We start from the raw sequence: 19,635 nt of genomic DNA, 5'->3' as shown, positions 1-19,635 counted from the left end.
TGTCTTGATGTGGAGACAAAATATACTTCAAAGAGATATGAGTCATGGTAGTACATGCCTTTAATCCTAGCACCCAGGAGATAGAGGCAAGAGGATCACCATGAGTTTGAGGCCAGACTTGGACTACAGAGTTCCAGGTCAACCTGAGCTGGAGTGAGACCCTGCTTTGAAAGAAAAAAAAAATTAAAAAGAGAGAGAGAGAGATGTTTGGGTGCCAAATTGAGGGTAGACTGTGATGGTCAGTTTACATGTTAATTTAGTTCATCCCCAGTTACTCAAACAGGAATGTAGTACTTCACAGTGCATCAAGCGTTCTGCACAAATGATTGATGTAAGAAGACCGTTCTATGTAATGTAGACAGTCTTGATTCCATCAATCAAAAGCCTTGAAGAAGCCGGGCGTGGTGGCGCACACCTTTAATCCCAGCACTCGGGAGGCAGAGGTAGGAGGATCGCCGTGTGTTCGAGGCCGCCCTGAGACTCCTTAGTGAATTCCAGGTCAGCCTGGGCTAGAGTGAGACCCTACCTCAAAGAAAAAAAAAAAAAAAAAAGCCTTGAAGAGGACAACTGAGGCTGGGCATGGTGCTGCTCACCTTTAATCCCAACAGAGGTCTGAGGATTGCTGTGAGTTTGAGGCTAGCCTGAGACTACATTGTGAATGCCAGGTCAGCCTGTGTTAGAGCAAGACCCTACACCTCAAAAGAGAAAAAAAAAAAAAAAAGAAAAGAAAAGAAAAGCCATAACAAAAGAATTCAAGAGTGAGCGACTTTAGGAAGCTTGTGGACCTCAAGACAGATGTGGAAAAACTGGTTCAGACTTGGGCAATACATACATGGTGTTTCTTGCACCGAGCTGTCTTGTCACACTGTCCAATTTACACACTGCCACTCCTGACATGCTGACATACCATGCTTTCTTCTCACTCTCCCATTCAGACGTCATGACTCCCCACACGCTGTTCCTGTCAGCACTGTTTGGCAGCTCACATCCTGTCACCACACTTTCTCAATCAACAGCCCTTCTCACCAGCCACTCAGCATTCTATCGTCAGTACCTTGACATGGAGCTATTCCATACAACATACAGTTGTCGAGTTAGTAAGTGTGCTATCTCAAACACTAAGATTATCAACTTTTGGATGGAATTTTGTGGTCAAAGCCTGCTGCTAGCCAAGCATGGTGGTGCACATCTTTAATCCCAGCACAGGAGGCTGAGATAGAGGATCACCATGAGTTCGAGGCCACTCTGAGATTGCAGAGTGAATTCCAGTTCAGCCTGGGCTAGAGTGAGACCCTACCATGAAAAATCAAAAATAATCTGAGAGCTAGAGGGATGGCTTAGCAGTTAAGGTGCTTGCCTGCAAAGCCCAAGGACCCAGTTTTGATTCCCCAAGACCCACAAAAGCCAGATGCACAAGGTGGCACACGCATCTGGAGTTTGTTTGCAGTGGCTAGAGACCCTGGCATGCCTATTCTATCTGCCTGTTTAATCTTTTTTAATACTTTAATCCTAGCTCTTGGGAGGCAGAGGTAGGAGGATTGCCATGTCCGTTTGAGGACACCCCGAGACCACACTAGAGTGAGACCCTATCTCGAAAAATCAAAACAATAAAAAATAATCTGTAATATCCTAGTTAATAGCATTGAGTAATATCCCTAATGTCTTAAAATTAACAACTACAATCACCCAAAGTATTCCTTGCAGCAGAAAATTTTTTTAAATTTAACAGGTTGCTCTTTCGGCCATTTATTTCTTTTATTTACAGTTTGTGTTCAATGCAAATCAATTCCATAACATGAGAAGTTACTATGAATCAAAGCATAAATACACAAACACAATATACAGTCCAAATAGATGTGCAGCAGTCAGGTGTGAGGCAAGAGGGAGCATTCATTCACACACACAGTACTTCAGATCATTCTCATGGAGGTTCCTAAGGGTGGAAAAACTAACTCTGGTTATCAATACTACTGTGGCCGTATTAGATTCTGGAACATGTAAGCATCAGTGTGTGACCATGCGAACAAAAGAGCTGTTTCCGGGAATGACTATTTTAAAAGATTTCTGTGTATCAAGAAAGTTGGGAGGAAAAAAAAAAACTCGACTGGGTAAATTAAGCCCATTTTTTAGGCTTAGGACCAACTTCAAACTACCTAAAAATATTAAGTATTCCAAATGTGGCTATTCTGATCCATTATTTTGTTGGGTTTTTTTTTTTCATTAAAAAAAAGTATTTACAGAAAGAGTATAAAAATTCTGTGAATTTAATGCAAATTAGCTTCCATCCTTCACTTAACCAATTTTTTTTTTAAGTTTTGGCTCCTTCACATATTTGCCTTTCAAATTTCAAGATCTGTGATTTTTACTTACACTATAGACCATACTTTAAATTGTGAAAAGTACTCAACATATGCAAAAATAAAAGCAGCATTTTGAAATTAGTTGAGATCAATTCAGTTCTGCTCTCTGAAATCCACTGACTAAATGAACCTGGGCCTCCTGTGGAGTGATTACAAGTGATGAGGAGGCCCACCTACCATTTGCGTGGATTCCAATCCACCATTGCCTGACACATGTCAATTGCTACAGAAATGTCAAATCTCAAAGAAGAGGGAGGTGGGGACACAGTTCATTTCCAAAGAGAACAGAAATAGTTGAACAATGAAATTTTATCTAGAGTGTTGTCATATTAAATTAACAATGCTGCAATGGTACACTAAGGACTTAACAGCAAACACCTGGTCATTCCTTCAAATGTACACATATAAATAGAATCATGGAAGCTTTTAATATTGCCTAACTGTTTCATGGCCTTAGAGATTTGAATGAACCAAATGAAAACTCAATCTCCGTTTCACGCCCCATCCTTCTCTCTAGATAAAAACCTATTCCTGATTTCAAAGTAGAGTTTTAAAGGGTCCATATTTCTTAAGCCACACCCAAGCCAATCCCGTCTTAATTTTGAATGGTATCTCTCTTCATCTTGTGCATAGAACTCTAGTAGATTTCACGTTGGCATTCAGCCTCTGTCAACCCTTCCACATGTCCTTCAAACCAATCAAATTTGGAATCTCAGTGTTCTCTGCAGAATGCACTACGGTGTGGAATCAGTCGGTGTGATGCAGACCTGTTTCTTCCTTGCCACGTTGGACTTGCAGTTGCCATTCGGGTTGGGGTTAGAAGATGGGGAAGTAGAGACGTTTCTTGGCCTGAGTCTCTCTAACAGTAGAGTTGGAGAAGAGAGAGCGAGATGGCAAGGAGACCAGCTGCTGATTGCAGGGCATTGTAATTTCCTCTGCTGGTGGCATTAGTTGGACTCGGGGCAGCAGAGGTATGCTGGGAGGAGTTACTTGAAACTGGTACAACAGCTGTTTGGTTGGAATAAATCTAAAATACATAAAAAGTTACAGGTAAATTTCCACTGGTGTCACAGCTACCGCCAGGTAACACTCTAACATACCATTCAAGCAGAAATACCATCTTTGTTGTAGTACAGGGCCTCTAAGTACTAAGTACTTAGAGGCATGCTAAGTGCTAACTCTACCACTGATATACACTAAAGCCTTCAGTAATGATGCGTTCTTAAGATTGTGTCAAGATTATTCTCTTTAGTTTCAAAACTAGCCACAGGCTGGGCGTGGTGGCGCGCTCGCAGAGGTAGGATTGCTGTGAGTTCGAGGCCACCCTGAGACTACATAGTGAATTCCAGGTCAGCGTGGACTAGGGTGAGATCTTTTTTCAAAAACAAACAAGAGCTAGGCATGGTGGCGCACACCTTTAATCCCAGCACTAGGGAGGCAGAGGTAGGAGGATCACAGGATCACAGTGAGTTCAAGGCCAGCCTGAGACTACATTAGTAAATTCCAGGTCAGTCTGGGCTACAGGGAGACCTTAACTGGAGTGGGGAGAGGGGGAGAGCTTAAGGCACTTGCCTGCAAAGCCTAATGACCAGGGTTCGATTCCACAGTATCCACATAGAGCCAGACAGCATTTGCAGCAGCTGAAGGCCTTGGCACACCCATTCTCTCTCTCCTTGCAAATTGATGAATTAGCTAAAATAACTCTAAAAGCACCGTAATTCAGCCAAGTGGCATGTAATTACTGAATCAGAAAAGCTGAGGTGGGGGATTCAAAGCCAACCTGCCTTTAAAAATATGTATATGGCTATAGTTGACAGTCGTGGTACTAGAATTCATTGGTTACTATCCACCTTACTGTGACAGGTAATTTTCACAAACTTCTTTTTTTCTTTTTGTTTGTTTTTCAAGGTAGGGTCTCGCCCTAGCCAAGATTGTCATTCACTATGTAGTCTCGGGGTGGCCCTGAATTCACCTCCTCTATCCTCCTACCTCTGTCTCGCTAACAGCTGGGATTAAAAGCGCGTGCCCCCACGCCTGGCTCGCAAACTCTTTTCTTATAGCTTGGGCAATTTATCATTACCTTAAGTGGAGATGATTATCTTAGCCTTTAAAACTTAAGTGCATATTGTGTATCTTATCTACCCCTTTGAAATCTTGAAATTACAGCCTTTCTCAAACTTGGCTACAATATTTCTTTTAACTGAGGGAGTGGGGCTGGGATGCAGCTCAGGGATAGAGCACCAATAGATAATATAAACAATAATCAATTTAATTTAAATTTCAAAAATATTGAAAAACATGTCTTTGTTCTAAGGCAGAATGATTTTACTTAAAACCTCCACAACTCTGAATTACTTCACAAAAAAAAAAAAAAAAAAAAAAAAAGAGGATTTGGTGTTAAATTTCACCAGCTCTCTGCCTGGTTACTGGCTCAGGGTTGTGGCCCAGTCTCCCAGCGTCTGAGTGGCATCTTTCACCGCTGATTTTTTCCGAGCCACGAAATGCACAATCGTGTGGGGCACGTGATAATCTCGCCTTTGTGGAGGAACAAAGGCTGGTTGGAGTTTTCGGCTCCCGCTGCAAGGCAGGGTTTACAAGGGCTTCCGATTACAGCCTAGAGGGAGGGAGGACGACGTGGCACCCAGCGAGTCTGAGCCACATGGACATTCGGCTGTGCCCATTAATCCAAAAATAAGACCTCCCACATCAGCACCAGCTTCTTTTGTCCCTGCACCCATGCGGCCAGGAAGCAAATGCGGGGTAAAGAAATATACACGTTGCATCCAAAGTTGACTAACCACAGCAAAAATCCCGATCGGTATTTATTGGGCACCTGTGGGGAAGAGCCAACCTGTCCTACGGGGGGGGGGGGGGATGGCACTTCAGCCAAAAAGTAAGGCATTAACGTGGCAAAAATTACTTACGACAGGAAACTTGTTTGGGAGTCCTTGAATGAGGCGCATACAAAGAGCTTACTACAGCAGGTGACTTAAAAAAAAATCCTAGTGCTTCAATCTGAAAATCTCAGGTTCCTCTCCAACGCCATCAACTACTACAACAAAACAACAAAAATGCTAAATTGGCACTAAACAAAAATTTCCCATACCAAGCTACCTTGATGGGCTTAATCAAAATCTTGGTAAGATGTCAGGAGAATGGGGAGAGGACTCCTGCTTGGGGAGCAGAAGAGACAACGAAGATGAGGGAGTTGGGGGAGGGGGTTCTGGGGCCGTGCCCCTCCCCCACGGGGGAGCTGAAAAAAAAAAAAGCTTCCCAAGCGCAGCCACCCGCTGCACGGAGACAATGGGGCACAGTCAGGCGTCCCGGGGTGGCTGGTGAGCGCCCCACGCTTCAGGTGAGCCCCAGGGTTGGATGTCTGCGAACCTAGAGCCGGCGCGATCATCTTTTCAAGGGACACTCCGGAGAAAATGCCAAACGAAGGTGGTGGAAAGCCACCGGGTACATGACATGTCCCCACGCTCCTGGCCCGGCTCGGGTGTCCCAGGCTCGGCCCGGGGCTTCGCTCAGGGCGCAGTGCCCTCCCCCCACCACCGCCGGCGCGGTGCGGCGCGGCGCGGCGCCATCCCGGGTGCCCGCGCTGGGGGCGACGTCGGTCCCCAGGACTTCAGGAGATGATCTGGGGAGGAGGTGGCCGTGGTGGAGACCTAGACACACCAGGCTGAGGCTCGGACAGAAACAGCCAGCCACACCGCCTGGCTAGAGCTAGTCTATCTGGACTAAGATGGGTCTCCTAAGGTGACAAGGGACGGAGGTGTAAGGTGACGCGCTGCAGGGCGCAGCGTCGGGAGAGGACCCTCCAGCTGAGCCTGGCACCATGTCGCCCGGGAACTCAGGAGTGGGCTGGGAGATGAAGCCAGGTACCCCGGGGCTGCCACGGGATGCCCACACCGACGGTGGGGAGCGGGTGTGAGCGACGCTGGGGCAGGGGACCGTCCCTTCTCTTTGTGTGGCTCTCGCTGGGAGCGCGAAGACACTCGGAAGTGATGGGAGCGCCCCCCACCCCGAGGGACGACCGTGGGGTCCACCTACCCACCACCAGAGTCCCCTTAGACAAAATTCTTTGCCGGGCTCGGTAGGTGGTCCGAGGTAGGGGCTTCATTCATCCCTCACCCTCCACGTCCTCAGGGCGCCCCCCCCCCCACCATCCCGAGCGTCCCTGGTGTCAGGGCCTCACCTGCGTGGGTAGGAGCAGAGCCAGAAGCAGCAAGCCCAGCCCCAGCCTGGCCACCATCGCTCTGCCCATGTCCGCTCCGTCGGGGACGCCGCGCGGCTCTGGATGCTGTACGAGGAGAATGTGCTCGACTCGCGACGGCGCAGCAAGGTGGGGAGCGCCGCGGGCCGGCGGGACCTTAAATACCGGGACGGCCACAATAGCCGTGACGTGCGCCGCCCACCCGGGCTCTCCTCCTCCTCCTCCTCCTCCTCCCTCCCTCCCCCGCCGCTGCCGCCCCGCCCCCCGCGCGGCTCCCCGGCGCCCGGGTCCCCTCCCCCGGCACCCCCGCCCCGCCCCCACCCCCCCCGCCGCCGCCCTGCGCCCCGCGCCCACCGGGAGGTCCCCGGGCGGCCACCGCGCGCTGGGCGCCCTGCGCGCGGGCTAACGCCAGTGCCGGACGACTCCCATGCAGGAGCCCGGGACGAACACGCGAGCCACACACGCCTCTCTCGCAGCCCGGCCCCAGTGCCCTTTGTTTCCCAGGCCCTGCCATCTTCGTCCCCAAAGAAAAGTGGGAGCCTGGGGTCCTCGTTCCGAGGGGCGGCGGGGGACCCTGGATCGCCGAGGAGGGTGGCCTAGGGCGGGGAACGGAACCGGTCGCGATCGGCCGGTCCCCGGACACGGACGCTGCCGGGTGGGTGACGGGACAGTCGCCGCCCCGGTCCCCAGCATCCTGCTTTGTGTTTGGGGCTCCTGCGCCCCGCGAGCTCCTCCCAGGCAGACCCCGGCCCGCGTCCTCCCCGAGCTGAGCAGACCCGCGTGGGACTGTGCAGAGGTCCCACGCGCTCCTCCTGCCTGCGGGGGCTGAAGGACTGGGGTCAGGAGACCTCCCACCCAGAGACCCCCTCCCCCACCGCGCGACATGGCTCCCCGGGGACTGGCAAGCCACCTCTGGGGCAGTCCCACCAGAATTCGCTGTCCCTCTTCAAGTCCTAGGGACACACTTCTTAGGTTTCTGTGGCAACATACTTGCTCGTCATTCTTTAAGAGCAAAAGCTTTCAGGACAAAGCCACTTACTTACTTTTCCATAAGTAATTTGATAAACCGGTCCGAAAAAAATCACTTATCATCCTGAAAATTTTAATGGAATATTTCTCCCAGCCATTCCATTGTGGTGTCGTGAAAGCAAAAGTTGAAATGATTTGGTAGTGGAATATTTTTTATTAAATCTTTAATTGCAGGACTTGCGTCCGGTGTTTTTACAAACTTTCAAACAAAGCAGACCAAGCCTAGTAAAGGACGGAAATTTGTTTAAATTTCACATTTGCACCACGGGCTTGTGAAGAACAAGGTGAGTTTTTTATGGAAGCAAGGTGACAGTGCAATCCACAGTCCTCCGTCTGTCACTGCAGTAGCCTGAGCCTTGACGGTCAGGCACTCGGGCTCGGTAACTTTCCATGTTTGGGATGTGCTTGGGAACACAGGAATTCATGCCCAGCACCCGCCGACTGGGCTGAGTAACAGTTACCGCATTGTATAGAAACCGCTTCGAACCAGCCTGGGCGCTCCTGCTCCAGGTGAAGAAAAGACTTTTCCTGACTCCACAGCTCGCGCCCGATCCCAAAGCTCCCTCCTAGGGGAGTCTTCCATACCCTGCCGGTCGGCCTGATGGCATTCATAGGTCCCGTTTATTTTATCCTTCACTTTTTCTGTTTTCCTACCTCCCCACTCTTCTCTCAGCTCGTCCTTTGCTTCCTCTTACTTCCTCTTCCCAGTGGTTAAGAATTTGGTCTCTGGAGCCAGGCTGCCCCAACTTAAAACCTGGCTGGGGAAACTTACTTGAGGCAAAATACCTCGGCTTCTCCATCTGTGAAACAGAGACAATGATAGCAAGATTAATGAGCTATTAGAGAATTCTTATACACCAGGCACATTCCTAACACTCGCGAGACAGAGGCAGGAGGATGACTGCAAGCTGGGGGCCAGCCTAGGCTGCATAACAAGTTCCAAAATAGCCTGGGCAGCAAAGCAAGACCCTGTCTCAGGAAGGAAAAAAAAAAATTAGAATTCTTACACATTTAAGTGTTAAAACAGTGTCTACCTCTAGTGGCAGCTCTCACAGTATTGGCTCCTCCACTGAGGAACCAGAAGGTATTTACCTTCTTTGCAATTATGTGATTAATAAAAGAAATATCAAGCTGCATATGTTACCCCAAATTGGCAAAGCATACAAGATGTACAACTAAAGAGCCTGCAAAATTCACAGAGCAAAGCCTCCAGATTTGCAGAGCCAGTCCCCCCCCACACACACACCCTTTCTTATCTGCCAAGAAGTTTCTCCTGGGACTTGACCCAGCAGGTAATCCCCTACACTTTTGCCATTCTGTGCCCTGGAGGCTTAGCCCAGGTGAGGACATCCTCATTACCAAATACCCACCTATTTTTCTTAATGCTCTATTTATTTGAGAGAAAGAGGCAGAGAAAGAATGAATGGGCACACCAGGGCCTCTAGCCACTGCAGATGAACTCGAGATGCATGCACCACCTTGTGCATCTGGCTCATAGATGGCACATAGATGTGGGTACTTGGGGAGTCAAACCTGGGTCCTTAGGCTTCACACGCAAGTGCCTTAACTGATAAGCCATCTCTCCAGCCCATACCCACCTATTTCTAATACAGCTAGAAATTCAAGACACCCTCCCAAAAGTCCTCCTTTAACTTGTTTTTGTGAGTCTTCATATTTCTTCTTCTTCTTCTCTGGTTTTTCCAAACTTTGCTGTTCCCTAGCAAACGCTTATGCTACTGGGCTAAAGATAATCTTACAAATATCCTAGCGCTTTTTCTTTAATTTTTTTGTTCATTTTTATTTATTTATTTGAGAGTGACAGAGAGAGAGAGAGAGAAAGAGGCAGATAGAGAGAGAAAGAATGGGCACTCCAGGGCCTCCAGCCACTGCAAATGAACTCCAGACACATGTGCCCCCTTGTGCATCTGGCTAAGGTGGGTCCTGGGGAATCGAACCTCGAACTGGGGTCCTTAGGCTTCACAGTGAAGCGCTTAACCGCTAAACCATCTTTCCAGCCCTCCTAGTGTTTTTTTCTTAAGGAACAGGGCCAGTTTATATTTTACAGAGAAAATATCACATGGTATTATTTTTAATTTTCTTTTTTTATCTGCTTGTTGAAAAGAGAGACAGAAAGAGGTAGAAAGGAGACAGAGAGTATGGGGCATGCCAGGGCCTCTTGCCATTGCAAAGGAACTCCAGACACATGTGCCACTCTGCATCCAGCTTGATATAGGTACTGGGGATTCGATACCAGGCCATCAGGCTTTGCAAGCAAGCCCCTTTAACTTCTAAGCCATCGCTGATTTTTAAAATTTATTTACTTACTTATTTATTTATTTATTTATGAGAGCAAACAAGGGGGAGAGAGAGAGAAAAATGGGCACACCAGGGCCTCCAGCCACTGCAAACAAATTTCAGCTGCTTGCACCCCCTTGTGCATCTGGCTTACATGGGTCCCGGAGAGTCAAACTGGTTTCCTTTGGTTTGCAGACAAATGCCTTAACCACTAAGCCACCTCTCTAGCCCCACCTCTGATTTTTTAAAAACCTGTTGCATACATGATGTATATGTATGGAAAGTTGTGTTCAATTTCCATATTTTTTCAATGGGGTATGTGATATACTCTTTTTTCTTTCTTTTTTTTTTTTTTTTTCCTGTGGCACTTTTACCCAGACTAGCCTCAAACTGAATCTTTCTGCCTCAGTCTCTCTAATGCTATGGTGCTGGTCCTCCTCTGAGCATTGCTGTAAGAGCTACACACACAATTCCCAAGGCAGAACCGGCAGGAATGCTGAGGAACCAGACCTACACAGCACACAATGGACTCCAGCCTGGATTGAAATCCCACTCCAACCTCCCAACACCATGAGTTCCTCATCTGTAAAATGGTCCCAAGGATACCTATGTACATGGTTGTGATCTGAACAGCGTGTCTGTGTATATTTGGTGAAGAGTGTTTGCACATAAAAGGACACACTAGGAGCTGGGCGTGGGGGTACACGCCTTTAATCCCAGCACTCAGGAGGCAGAGGTAGGAGGATTGCCATTAGTTCAAGGCCACCCTGACACTACATAGTGAATTCCAGGTCAGCTTGGGCTAGAGTGAGACCCTACCTCAAAAAAAAAAAAAAAAAAAAAAAAGGACACGCTAAGCTGCTACTTCTGTTACCACATGCTTTGTAATGTGGCTTTTTTAAATGTTCCTTTGTGTGACATTTGCTCTTTATCAACCATCTTTGCATTTGGTGCTACAGTTTTGCATCTGTGAAGTAAATAGGGCACATGACATTACTACTGTCATTTTCACTTTTTAATCTTTTTTTGCAAGCAGGGGGAGACAGAGAGAGAGAAAAAAAAATGGGCACACCAGGGCCTCTAGCCCCTGCAAAGGAACTCCAGATGCATGGGCCACTTTGTGCATCTGGCTTTACATGGGTACTGGGGAATCGAACCAGGATCATTAGGCTTTACAGGCAAGTGCCTTAACTACTGAGCCATCTCTCTGGCCCCCAAGTGTTTTTGTTTGGCTGACCTGAACAGAGAACAGAGCCAAGGATGTAACAGTGGCCTAGGTCCTGGGTTCAGTCCTCAGTAACAACGTGCATGCACGCGCGTGCACACACACACACACACACACACACACACACACACACAGAGCCACTGCTGTTACTGTCAGAGGAATTCTTCATATAGTAAGCAATCCAGGCAATTTTTTAGCTAGGCATGATGGTGCATACTTATAACCCCACCTACTCTGGAGGATGAGGCAGGAGGGTTGTAAGTTTAAGGCCAATTTGGGCAATTTAGCAAGACCTTGTCCCAAAGTAGAAAGTAATAAAAGGGCTACGGATATAGTTCAATGTAGAGTGCTTGCCTGAGATGCGGTGAAGCCTTAGGCTCCAGGTTCAATTCCCAGTACCACGAGGGGAGAAAAAAGAAAGACAGAGACTGTATGCTGTCCACCTCACAACCTCTGTTCATAGTCCTCAATATTTGATGAGCTAATGGGCTCTTATGAAAGGACCAGGTTGACTTACTTTTGAAGGTGAAATAATAGGTCTTCTAAAGGAATGCAAGGTATAGGAGTAAATCGCTTGTGTTTTAAGAATTTTCAGCAAAATAGACATGAAATGCCATATTAATCAAGAAAACATGCTTTCTGCACTTTATTGTGCAAACACCAAGTACGATACTCAAATGTTTATGTTCGCAATACTCTTCCTTCTTGCTTTCTATGCCACCCTGCCGCCGCTGACATAATTCAATTTGTTTTGGTTTTTTCAGCTAAGCTTTATTCCCACTCCCGTCTGTTGCAATAGTGAATGGCCCATAAAGGTAAGGACGTGGCTCAATCCCCTGGTGGAGGCCCAGCCAGGCTTTCCGTGGGGATGTGCTGCCCCCTGCTGGCCACAGGGACTCTCCGCTCTCAGTGTCCAAAAAAACAAATCTTAGAGCTCACTATGAAAAAGCTCTTTTTAATATAGCTCTGAATTTTTGAAACTTAGGAAGGTAGTAACCACTAAGAGTTTCTTTTGCAATTAGTACATTGTTTCCCACTCAGACTCTCCTAAACCCCATCCAACAAGAAAACAGCTCTAAATACAAATAACTGAGGTTACTTTCACACGTAAATTAAGGAATAGGCTGCCCACCCCTGAAGCACCCTAGGGTGTTTTTCTGGTTGTTGCTTAAAGAAATGGAATGGAAAGAATTAACCCTTAATCTCTTTGGCCAAAATTTAAATCCCACTATCATGTGAGAGATGGGACAGGAAGTGACACCATTTGTCAATACTGACGGTCCCCTTTGACCTGGCAATTCTACTTTTAGGAATTGAAGTTAAAGGTAAACTTGCACAAATGCAAAAATGTTCATGCCAATGATTGTTTCTCTGCAGCAGCCCAGCAGTACTGGTAACGGTGAAGGACTGGAAATCATCAAGTTATCAAAAATCGAGACTTGGCTGAAAAAACAATAGTATGTCCATATGGTAAGACATCATGAAATCGTTAAGAGTTACAAAGCCAAGCTACTAGTGCATACCTTTAATCTGAACAGTAAGTAGGAGGATCTCTGCAAGTTAGAGGCCACCCTGAGACTACATAGTGAATTCCAGGTCTGCCTGTGCTAGAGCGAGACCCTACCTGGAAAATGGAAAATAAAAATAGGGGCTAAAGAGATGGCTTAGCGGTTAAGGTGTTTGCCTGCAAAGCCAAAGGATCCCAGTTCAATTTCCTAGGACCCACAGAAGCCAGATGCACAAGGGGGGGCACATGTGTCTGGAGTTCATTGTTCATTTGCAGTGGCTGGATTCCCTGGCGCACCCATTCTCTATCTCCCTATTTCTCTCTCATAAATAAATAAAATATGTTTTTAAAAGATAAAAATTAGTACACAAAGAAATCTCCAAGATAAATTTTTGTTGTTTGGGAGTAGGATATCTTTCTAACCCTGGCTGATCTGAAACTCTCTGTGTAATGCAGGTTGGCCTCAAACTCACTGCAATTCTCTGACCTCAGCCTTATAAGTGCAGGTATTAATACAGACATGAGCTCAATAAGTAAAAAATAAATAAATTAAATAAGGGTGGGGTGGGACTGGAGAGATGTCTTGGCAATTAAGATGCTTACCTGCAAAGCCCAATGATCTGAGTTCAATTCCCCAGTGCCCATGTAAAGCCAAATGCACAAAGTGGCACATACATCTGGAGTTTGTTTATATCAGCTAGAGGCCCTGGCACACCCATTCTGTCTCTCTTCTCTGCCTTTTGTTTTGTTTTGTTTTGTTTTGGATTTTGTTGTTGTTTGGCTTTTTGTTGTTGTTTTGTTTTGTTTTTCGAGGTAGGGTCTCACTCTAGCCCATGCTGACCTGGAACTCATTATGAATTCTCACAGTGGCCTCAAACTCATAGTGATCCACCTACTTCTGCCTCCCAAATGCTGGGATTATAAAAAATTCTTGGGGCTGTAGAGATGGTTTAGTGGTTAAGGTACTTGCCGGCAAACCCAAAGGACCCAGTTTCAATTCCCTAGTACCCATGTAAAGCAAGATGCACAAGGTGGCACATGCATCTAAGTGCATTTGCAGTGGCTAAAGGCCCTGGCACACCCACTCTCTCTGTATCTGCCTCTAAATAAATAAATAAATAAAAATAGGGTCAGGCATGGTGATGCACACCTTTAATCCCAGCACTCGGGAGGCAGAGATAGGAGGATCGCCATGAGTTCAAGGCCATCCTGAAACTACATTGTGAATTCCGGGTCAGCCTGGGCTACAGCGAGACCCTACCTTGAAAAACCAAAAATAAGTAACTAACTAAATAGATAGATAAATAAATAGGCCAGGTGTGGTAGTGCATACATTTAATCCCAGCACTCAAGAGGCAGAGGTAGGAAGATCACTGTGAGTTCAAGGACACGCTAAGACTACATAGTGAATTCCAGGTCAGCCTGAGCTAAAGTGAGACCTTATCTTGAAAGACCAAAAAGTTTAAAAATTTTGAAAAATAGCAAGATGTGAGATGGGTGTGGTGACACACACTTAATCCCAGCACACTGGAGGCAGAAGTAGAAGGATCACCATGAGTTTGAGGTCAGCCTAGGCAAAAAATAAGATAAGATAAGATAAGATAAGATAAAATTTTATATATATATGAAATTTTTAATTTATTTTATTTGCAAGGAGAGAGAGAGAATAAGCACACCATGGCCTCCAGATGCTTATGCCACTTTGTGCATCTGGCTTTATGTGAGTACTTGGGAATCAAACTTGGGTCATTAGGCTTTTCAAGCAAGCACCTTAACCACTAAGCCATCTCTCCAGCCCCTGGTACTTTGTTTTAATTTTTGTTTTGCTTTTTTGAGGTCTGACTCTAGCTCAGGCTGACCTGGAATTCACTATGAAGCCTCAGGGTGGCCTTGAACTCATGGCGATCCTCCTACCTCTGCCTCCCAAGTGTTGAGATTAAAAGGCCTGTACCACCATACCCGGCCCCTTTGTTTTAATTTTTTTCCCAGGTTGAGGAGGTAGCTTAGTGGTCAAAGGCACTTGTTAGCCAAGCCTTTTGAACTAGGTCAATTCCCCAGTACCCATAAAAAGCCAGATGCACAAAGTGGCACCTGTGTCTGGTGTTCATTTGCAGTGGCAAATGGCCCTGGTCATTCTCTTTCACCCCGTTCTATCTCAAGGAAAAACAATTTTTTTGTTTGTTTGTTTGGTTTTTCGAGATAGAGTCTCTCTATAACCCAGGGCTGACCTGGAATTCACTATATAGACTAAGGTTAGCCTCAAACTCACAGTGATTCTCCTACCTCTGTCTCCCAAATGCTGTGATTAAAGGCATGGACCACCATGCCCAGATCAATAAAAATATTTTTTAAATGCTAGGTATGGTGGCATATGTCTTAAATCCCAGCACTTGGGAGGCATAAGTAGGAGGGTCACCATGAGTTTGAGGCTACTCTGAGACTACATAGTGAATTCCAAGTCAGCCTGGGCTAGAGTGAGACCCTACCTAGAAAAAAATTTTCTTTTTAAATTTTTTTCAAGAACCAACACATGATAGACCCCTATAAAATATGTTGTTAATAAGAAAAAGTAATATTGGGGAAAATTATTTTTCCAAAGAAACATATGAAATGTAAAGCTCAAAGCCAGGCGTGGTTGTGCACACCTTTAATCCCAGCACTTGGGAGGCAGAGGGAGGAGGATTGCCATGAGTTTGAGGCTACCCTGAGACTACACAGTGCATTCCAGGTCAGCCTGGACTACAGTGAGACCCTACCTTGAAAAATAAAAGCAAAAACAAAAAAAGGATAGCTCATGCCACCAAGGTCAGGAACTGGGTGGTCAGGGCCAAGAAATAACACATGCTTTGCTTGTAAACTAGCTTGTGCCATTACTTATCCACAAGAGATAAAATAATTTAAGTGAACAAGCAATATACACATAGCCTTCCCCTCCCACATCTCAAAAAGCACATTTTTGGAAAGCAAACTTTCTCTTCCCTTGGGCCTCAGAATTACTGATGCAGGATTTGGAGATTAAGGAGGAGACCACCGGCATTTATGAACACCAAGTTTTGGGTTCTGTCCTACCTTTAATGAAGAATTAATATGCTGGGCATGGTGGCACATGCCTTTAATCCCTACACTCAGGAGGCAGAGGTAGGAGGATAACTGTGAGTTCGAGGCCATCCTGAGACTACATAGTGAATTCCAGGTCAGCATAGGAAAAGTGAAACCCTAATAATTATTAGGGACTTAGAGTTCAGCTTGAATCAGAAGTGCTAATTGTACCTTCTGTGTCAGGATATGTTAAATCTGATGCATGATCAGATTTGCCATTCTTTTTTTTAAATTTTTTGTTTATTTTTATTTATTTATTTGAGAGTGGCAGAGAGAGAGAGAAAGAGAGAATGGGTGCACCAGGGCATCCAGCCACTGCAAACGAACTCCAGACATGTGTGCCCCCTTGTGCATCTGGCTAACGTGGGACCTGGGGAACCGAGCCTCGAACCAGGATCCTCAGGCTTCACAGGCAAGCGCTTAACCGCTAAGCCATCTCTGCAGCCCGGATTTGCCATTCTTAAATAAGATATATTTTGGGCTTGTCATTTGTTGCTTCCTGGCTTACAGTGCCTTTGTTTCCTCTTCTGTTGTTCATTAGGGGAGGGTCTCACTTGGTCACATGCTGACTTGGAACTCTCAACAGACCAGAAACCTTAGCCTCCTAGTTGACAGGATTAAGGGTGTGGGGCAAAACAGAATACATTGCTTAGTTAAATTGTAGAATCTGCCTGTATTTTGTTCCAATCAGTCTACTTGAATACTCTCATAGCAGGCAAACCCAACATATAGGGTCAATTTTGTAGTTATTCTGAGAGTCTTAACAGCCACACCTAACACCTTAAGCTCCTACCTCGAAGATACATATCAGATTGATTGATACATCTAATAATAATTAGAAAATCCAAGCATTAAATTAAACAAGATGCAAAAATATGTACATTATAACACAAGAAACACAAAAAATTGACGCAATATAAATCCACAAAAAGGTATTAATGCATCAGAAATGACCTCCAATGAGAATGATTTAGAGGAAATGCCTGAGAAAGACTTCAAAAGAATGACTATCAATACGTTCAAAGAAATCACAGAGGAAACCAAAGAAATGCAAGAAGACACAGGAAACCAATTTAATGAAACAAGGAGGATGATACAAGACATAAATAAGGAAATAGAAACAATAAAGAAACACCAGTCACAATTACTAGCAACAAAGAACACAGTCAATGAAATAAAAAAATTCTGGGCGGCCCCAGCGGCGGCCCGGCGTGGCACAGGGCAGTCAGCTCCAGTGATCCGCTAAGAGGAGGTGTCGTTGGCCGGGCCACCCTCCGACCTCCGCTGCGCCTCCATCGAGCTCCTCGCCGCCGCCATCCCCTCTCCGCTCCCCTCTCCATCCTCACACCCACCATGACCAAGAACGAGAAGTCCTTCAACCAGACCTTGGCAGAGTGGAAGCTCTTCCTCTACAACCCGACCACCGGACAGTTCCTGGGGCGCATGGCCAAGAGCTGGGGTTTGATCTTGCTCTTCTACCTAGTTTTCCATGGGTTCTTGGCTGCACTCCTCACATTCACAATGTGGGCTATGCTTCAGACTCTGAATGATGAGGTTCCAAAATATCGTGACCAGATTCCCAGTCCAGGACTGATGGTTTTTCCAAAACCACTGACTGCACTAGAATATACATTTAGTGAGTCTGACCAAAATTCCTATAAAGGGTACATTGAAGACCTTCAGAAGTTTCTGAAGCCATATTCTTTAGAAGAACAGAAGAATCTCACAAACTGTCCTGATGGAGCACTATTTGAACAGAAGGGTCCACTTAATGTTGCATGTCAGTTTCCTGTTTTCTTGCTTCAAGAATGTAGTGGTATGAATGATCCTGATTTTGGCTATTCCAAAGGACAACCTTGTATTCTTGTGAAAATGAACAGAATAATTGGATTAAAGCCTGAAGGAAATCCAATGATAGATTGTTCGTCAAAGGATCAAAGCATAGCAAATGTATCAACTTATCCTAATAATGGAATTATAGACTTAAAGTATTTTCCATATTATGGGAAAAAACTACACGTCAGGTATGGACAACCCTTAGTTGCTGTCCAGGTCATGTTTGGAACTAACAGTACCAAGAGAGAAGTAACAGTTGAGCGCAAAATTGAAGGAACAAGCAACCTGAAAAACAAGGATGATCGTGACAAGTTTTTGGGACGAGTTGTGTTCAAAATCACAGGGCGTGCCTAGTCCGAGTGGGGTGTCTCCACAGAATAGATGTTGTATTGTCTGTCTGCATTTGTGTCAGCTGGTCCTGCCATTCTAGGAGGAAGTGGTGTGGTACATGACACTAGGCAACATCGTAAGGTGCTTCCAGATCAGTGTCCAGTGTCCTCTGAAGTAACTGCCTGTTGCCTCTGCTGCCCTTTGAACCATTGGACAGTTGCCAGATAGGGACCAGTGAACACCCGATTCTAACACGAGAATGGGGGGGGTCTCGTCCTGTTTATGTGGTGTAATCGCCAAGTGTCTTAAGCTTCATGTGCTGTGTTGTGTAAATATTTTATGGATTTAACACTGGTAACTGTCATATTTTGATGCCAACAAAGTCAAAAGGATAAAATGGTACCTTGACAACATCAAGTGACTACAGCTGCAAGAAATGTGTGTGGAGTTCTATGTGAGGAAGGGAAAAAAAGAAAATAAAATAAAAGTGGATCTGAAAGTATTATCTTGGATTTTTTTTTTGTAAAATTAATTTTTACATGCTGGGTTAACCCATGGATCCTTTGATTAAGAGCACAAACTTTTTGTTGTAAAACATGTAAAAAAAAAACAAAAAAAAAAAAACACTAATGGTTTTTAGTGCTGGAACTAAGTCTCTTCAATTAGTGTATTTTAGACTAGATGAAACATCATTTTTAGATTAGCCAAGATGGATATACATCACATTTTTTATGAAATTAAATTCATAAGATTAAATTGTATAAGTCTGTGAAATATCTTGTTACTGCTTTTATTTAGCAGAATGTGGACTCTAATAAAAGATATAAATTGTGGGGCTGGGGAGATGGCTTAGCAGTTAGGCGCTTGTCTGTGAAGCCTGAGGACCCTGGTTCGAGGCTTGATTCCCCAGGACCCACGTTAGCCAGATGCACAAGGGGGCGCATGCGTCTGGAATTCGTTTGCAGTGGCTGGAGGCCCTGGCGTACCCATTCTCTCTCTCTCTCTCTCTCTCTCTCTCCCTCTAGTTATCTGCCTTTCTCACTCTGTCTGCAGCTCTCAAATAAATAAATAAATAATGAACAAAAAATTTTTTTAAAAAATCATGGCGGGCTGGAGAGGTGGCTTAGCGGTCAAGTGCTTGCCTGTGAAGCCTAAGGACCCCAGTTCAAGGCTCGATTCCCCAGGACCCACGTTAGCCAGATGCACAAGGGGGCGCATGCATCTGGAGTTCGTTTGCAGTAGCTGGAGGCCCTGACGTGCCCATTCTCTCTCTCTCTCTCTCTCTCTCTCTCTCTCTATCTGCCCCTTTCTCTCTCTGTCTGTTGCTCTCAAATAAATACATAAAAATAAACAAAAAAAATTTTTTTTAAATCATGGCAACTAAACAATACACTACTAAATGATGAATGGGTCAATGAAGAAATCAAGAAGGAAATCAAAAAATTCATAGAGTCAAATGATAATGAGAACACAACAGACCAAAACCTTTGGGACACAATGAAGATAGTCCTAAGAGGTAAATTTATAACTTTAAGTGCCTATATTAAGAAATTAGAAAGATCTCAAGTAAACAACTTAATGCTTCACCTTAGAGCCTTGGAAAAAGAAGAACAAGACAAAACAAAAATCAGTAATAATAAAGATTAGGGAAGAAATTATTGAAAAAGAAACAAACAACAACAAAAAACACAATCCAAAGAATCAATAAAACAAAAGAGTTAGTTCTTTGAAAGGATAACCA

The 19,635-nt window shown here is 45.3% G+C and overlaps 2 protein-coding genes across 2 annotated transcripts; one reads left to right on the top strand and one right to left on the bottom strand.

Moving 5' to 3' along the window:
• Window positions 1–1,730: 1,730 nt before the first annotated feature.
• Cd24 (CD24 molecule) lies at window positions 1,731–6,713 on the bottom strand. The gene is made up of 2 exons (XM_045155264.1): window positions 6,556–6,713; window positions 1,731–3,387 (listed from the first exon to the last, which is right to left on the bottom strand). Exons 1-2 carry the CDS (start codon window positions 6,622–6,624, stop codon window positions 3,220–3,222), a joined length of 237 nt encoding a protein of 78 aa, XP_045011199.1. The 5' UTR covers window positions 6,625–6,713; the 3' UTR covers window positions 1,731–3,219.
• Window positions 6,714–17,066: 10,353 nt separating this feature from the next.
• LOC123462202 (sodium/potassium-transporting ATPase subunit beta-3-like) lies at window positions 17,067–17,947 on the top strand. Its single transcript, XM_045155022.1, has one exon. It carries the CDS (start codon window positions 17,082–17,084, stop codon window positions 17,916–17,918), a length of 837 nt encoding a protein of 278 aa, XP_045010957.1. The 5' UTR covers window positions 17,067–17,081; the 3' UTR covers window positions 17,919–17,947.
• The last annotated feature ends 1,688 nt before the right edge of the window (window positions 17,948–19,635 follow it).

The sequence above is a fragment of the Jaculus jaculus genome, chromosome 7 (genome assembly GCF_020740685.1).
Source record: "Jaculus jaculus isolate mJacJac1 chromosome 7, mJacJac1.mat.Y.cur, whole genome shotgun sequence".
Classification (NCBI taxonomy): Eukaryota; Metazoa; Chordata; class Mammalia; order Rodentia; family Dipodidae; genus Jaculus; species Jaculus jaculus.
This window is presented reverse-complemented; position numbering and strand designations above follow the sequence as displayed.

Coding starts and splice junctions, on each gene's coding strand:
- LOC123462202 (XM_045155022.1), top strand. CDS start 17,082: ATGACCAAGAACGAGAAGTCCTTCAACCAGACCTTGGCAGAGTGGAAG.
- Cd24 (XM_045155264.1), bottom strand. CDS start 6,624: ATGGGCAGAGCGATGGTGGCCAGGCTGGGGCTGGGCTTGCTGCTTCTG. Junction 3,388..6,555: donor CTCTGCTCCTACCCACGCAG/GTGAGGCCCTGA, acceptor TATGTATTTTAG/ATTTATTCCAACCAAACAGC.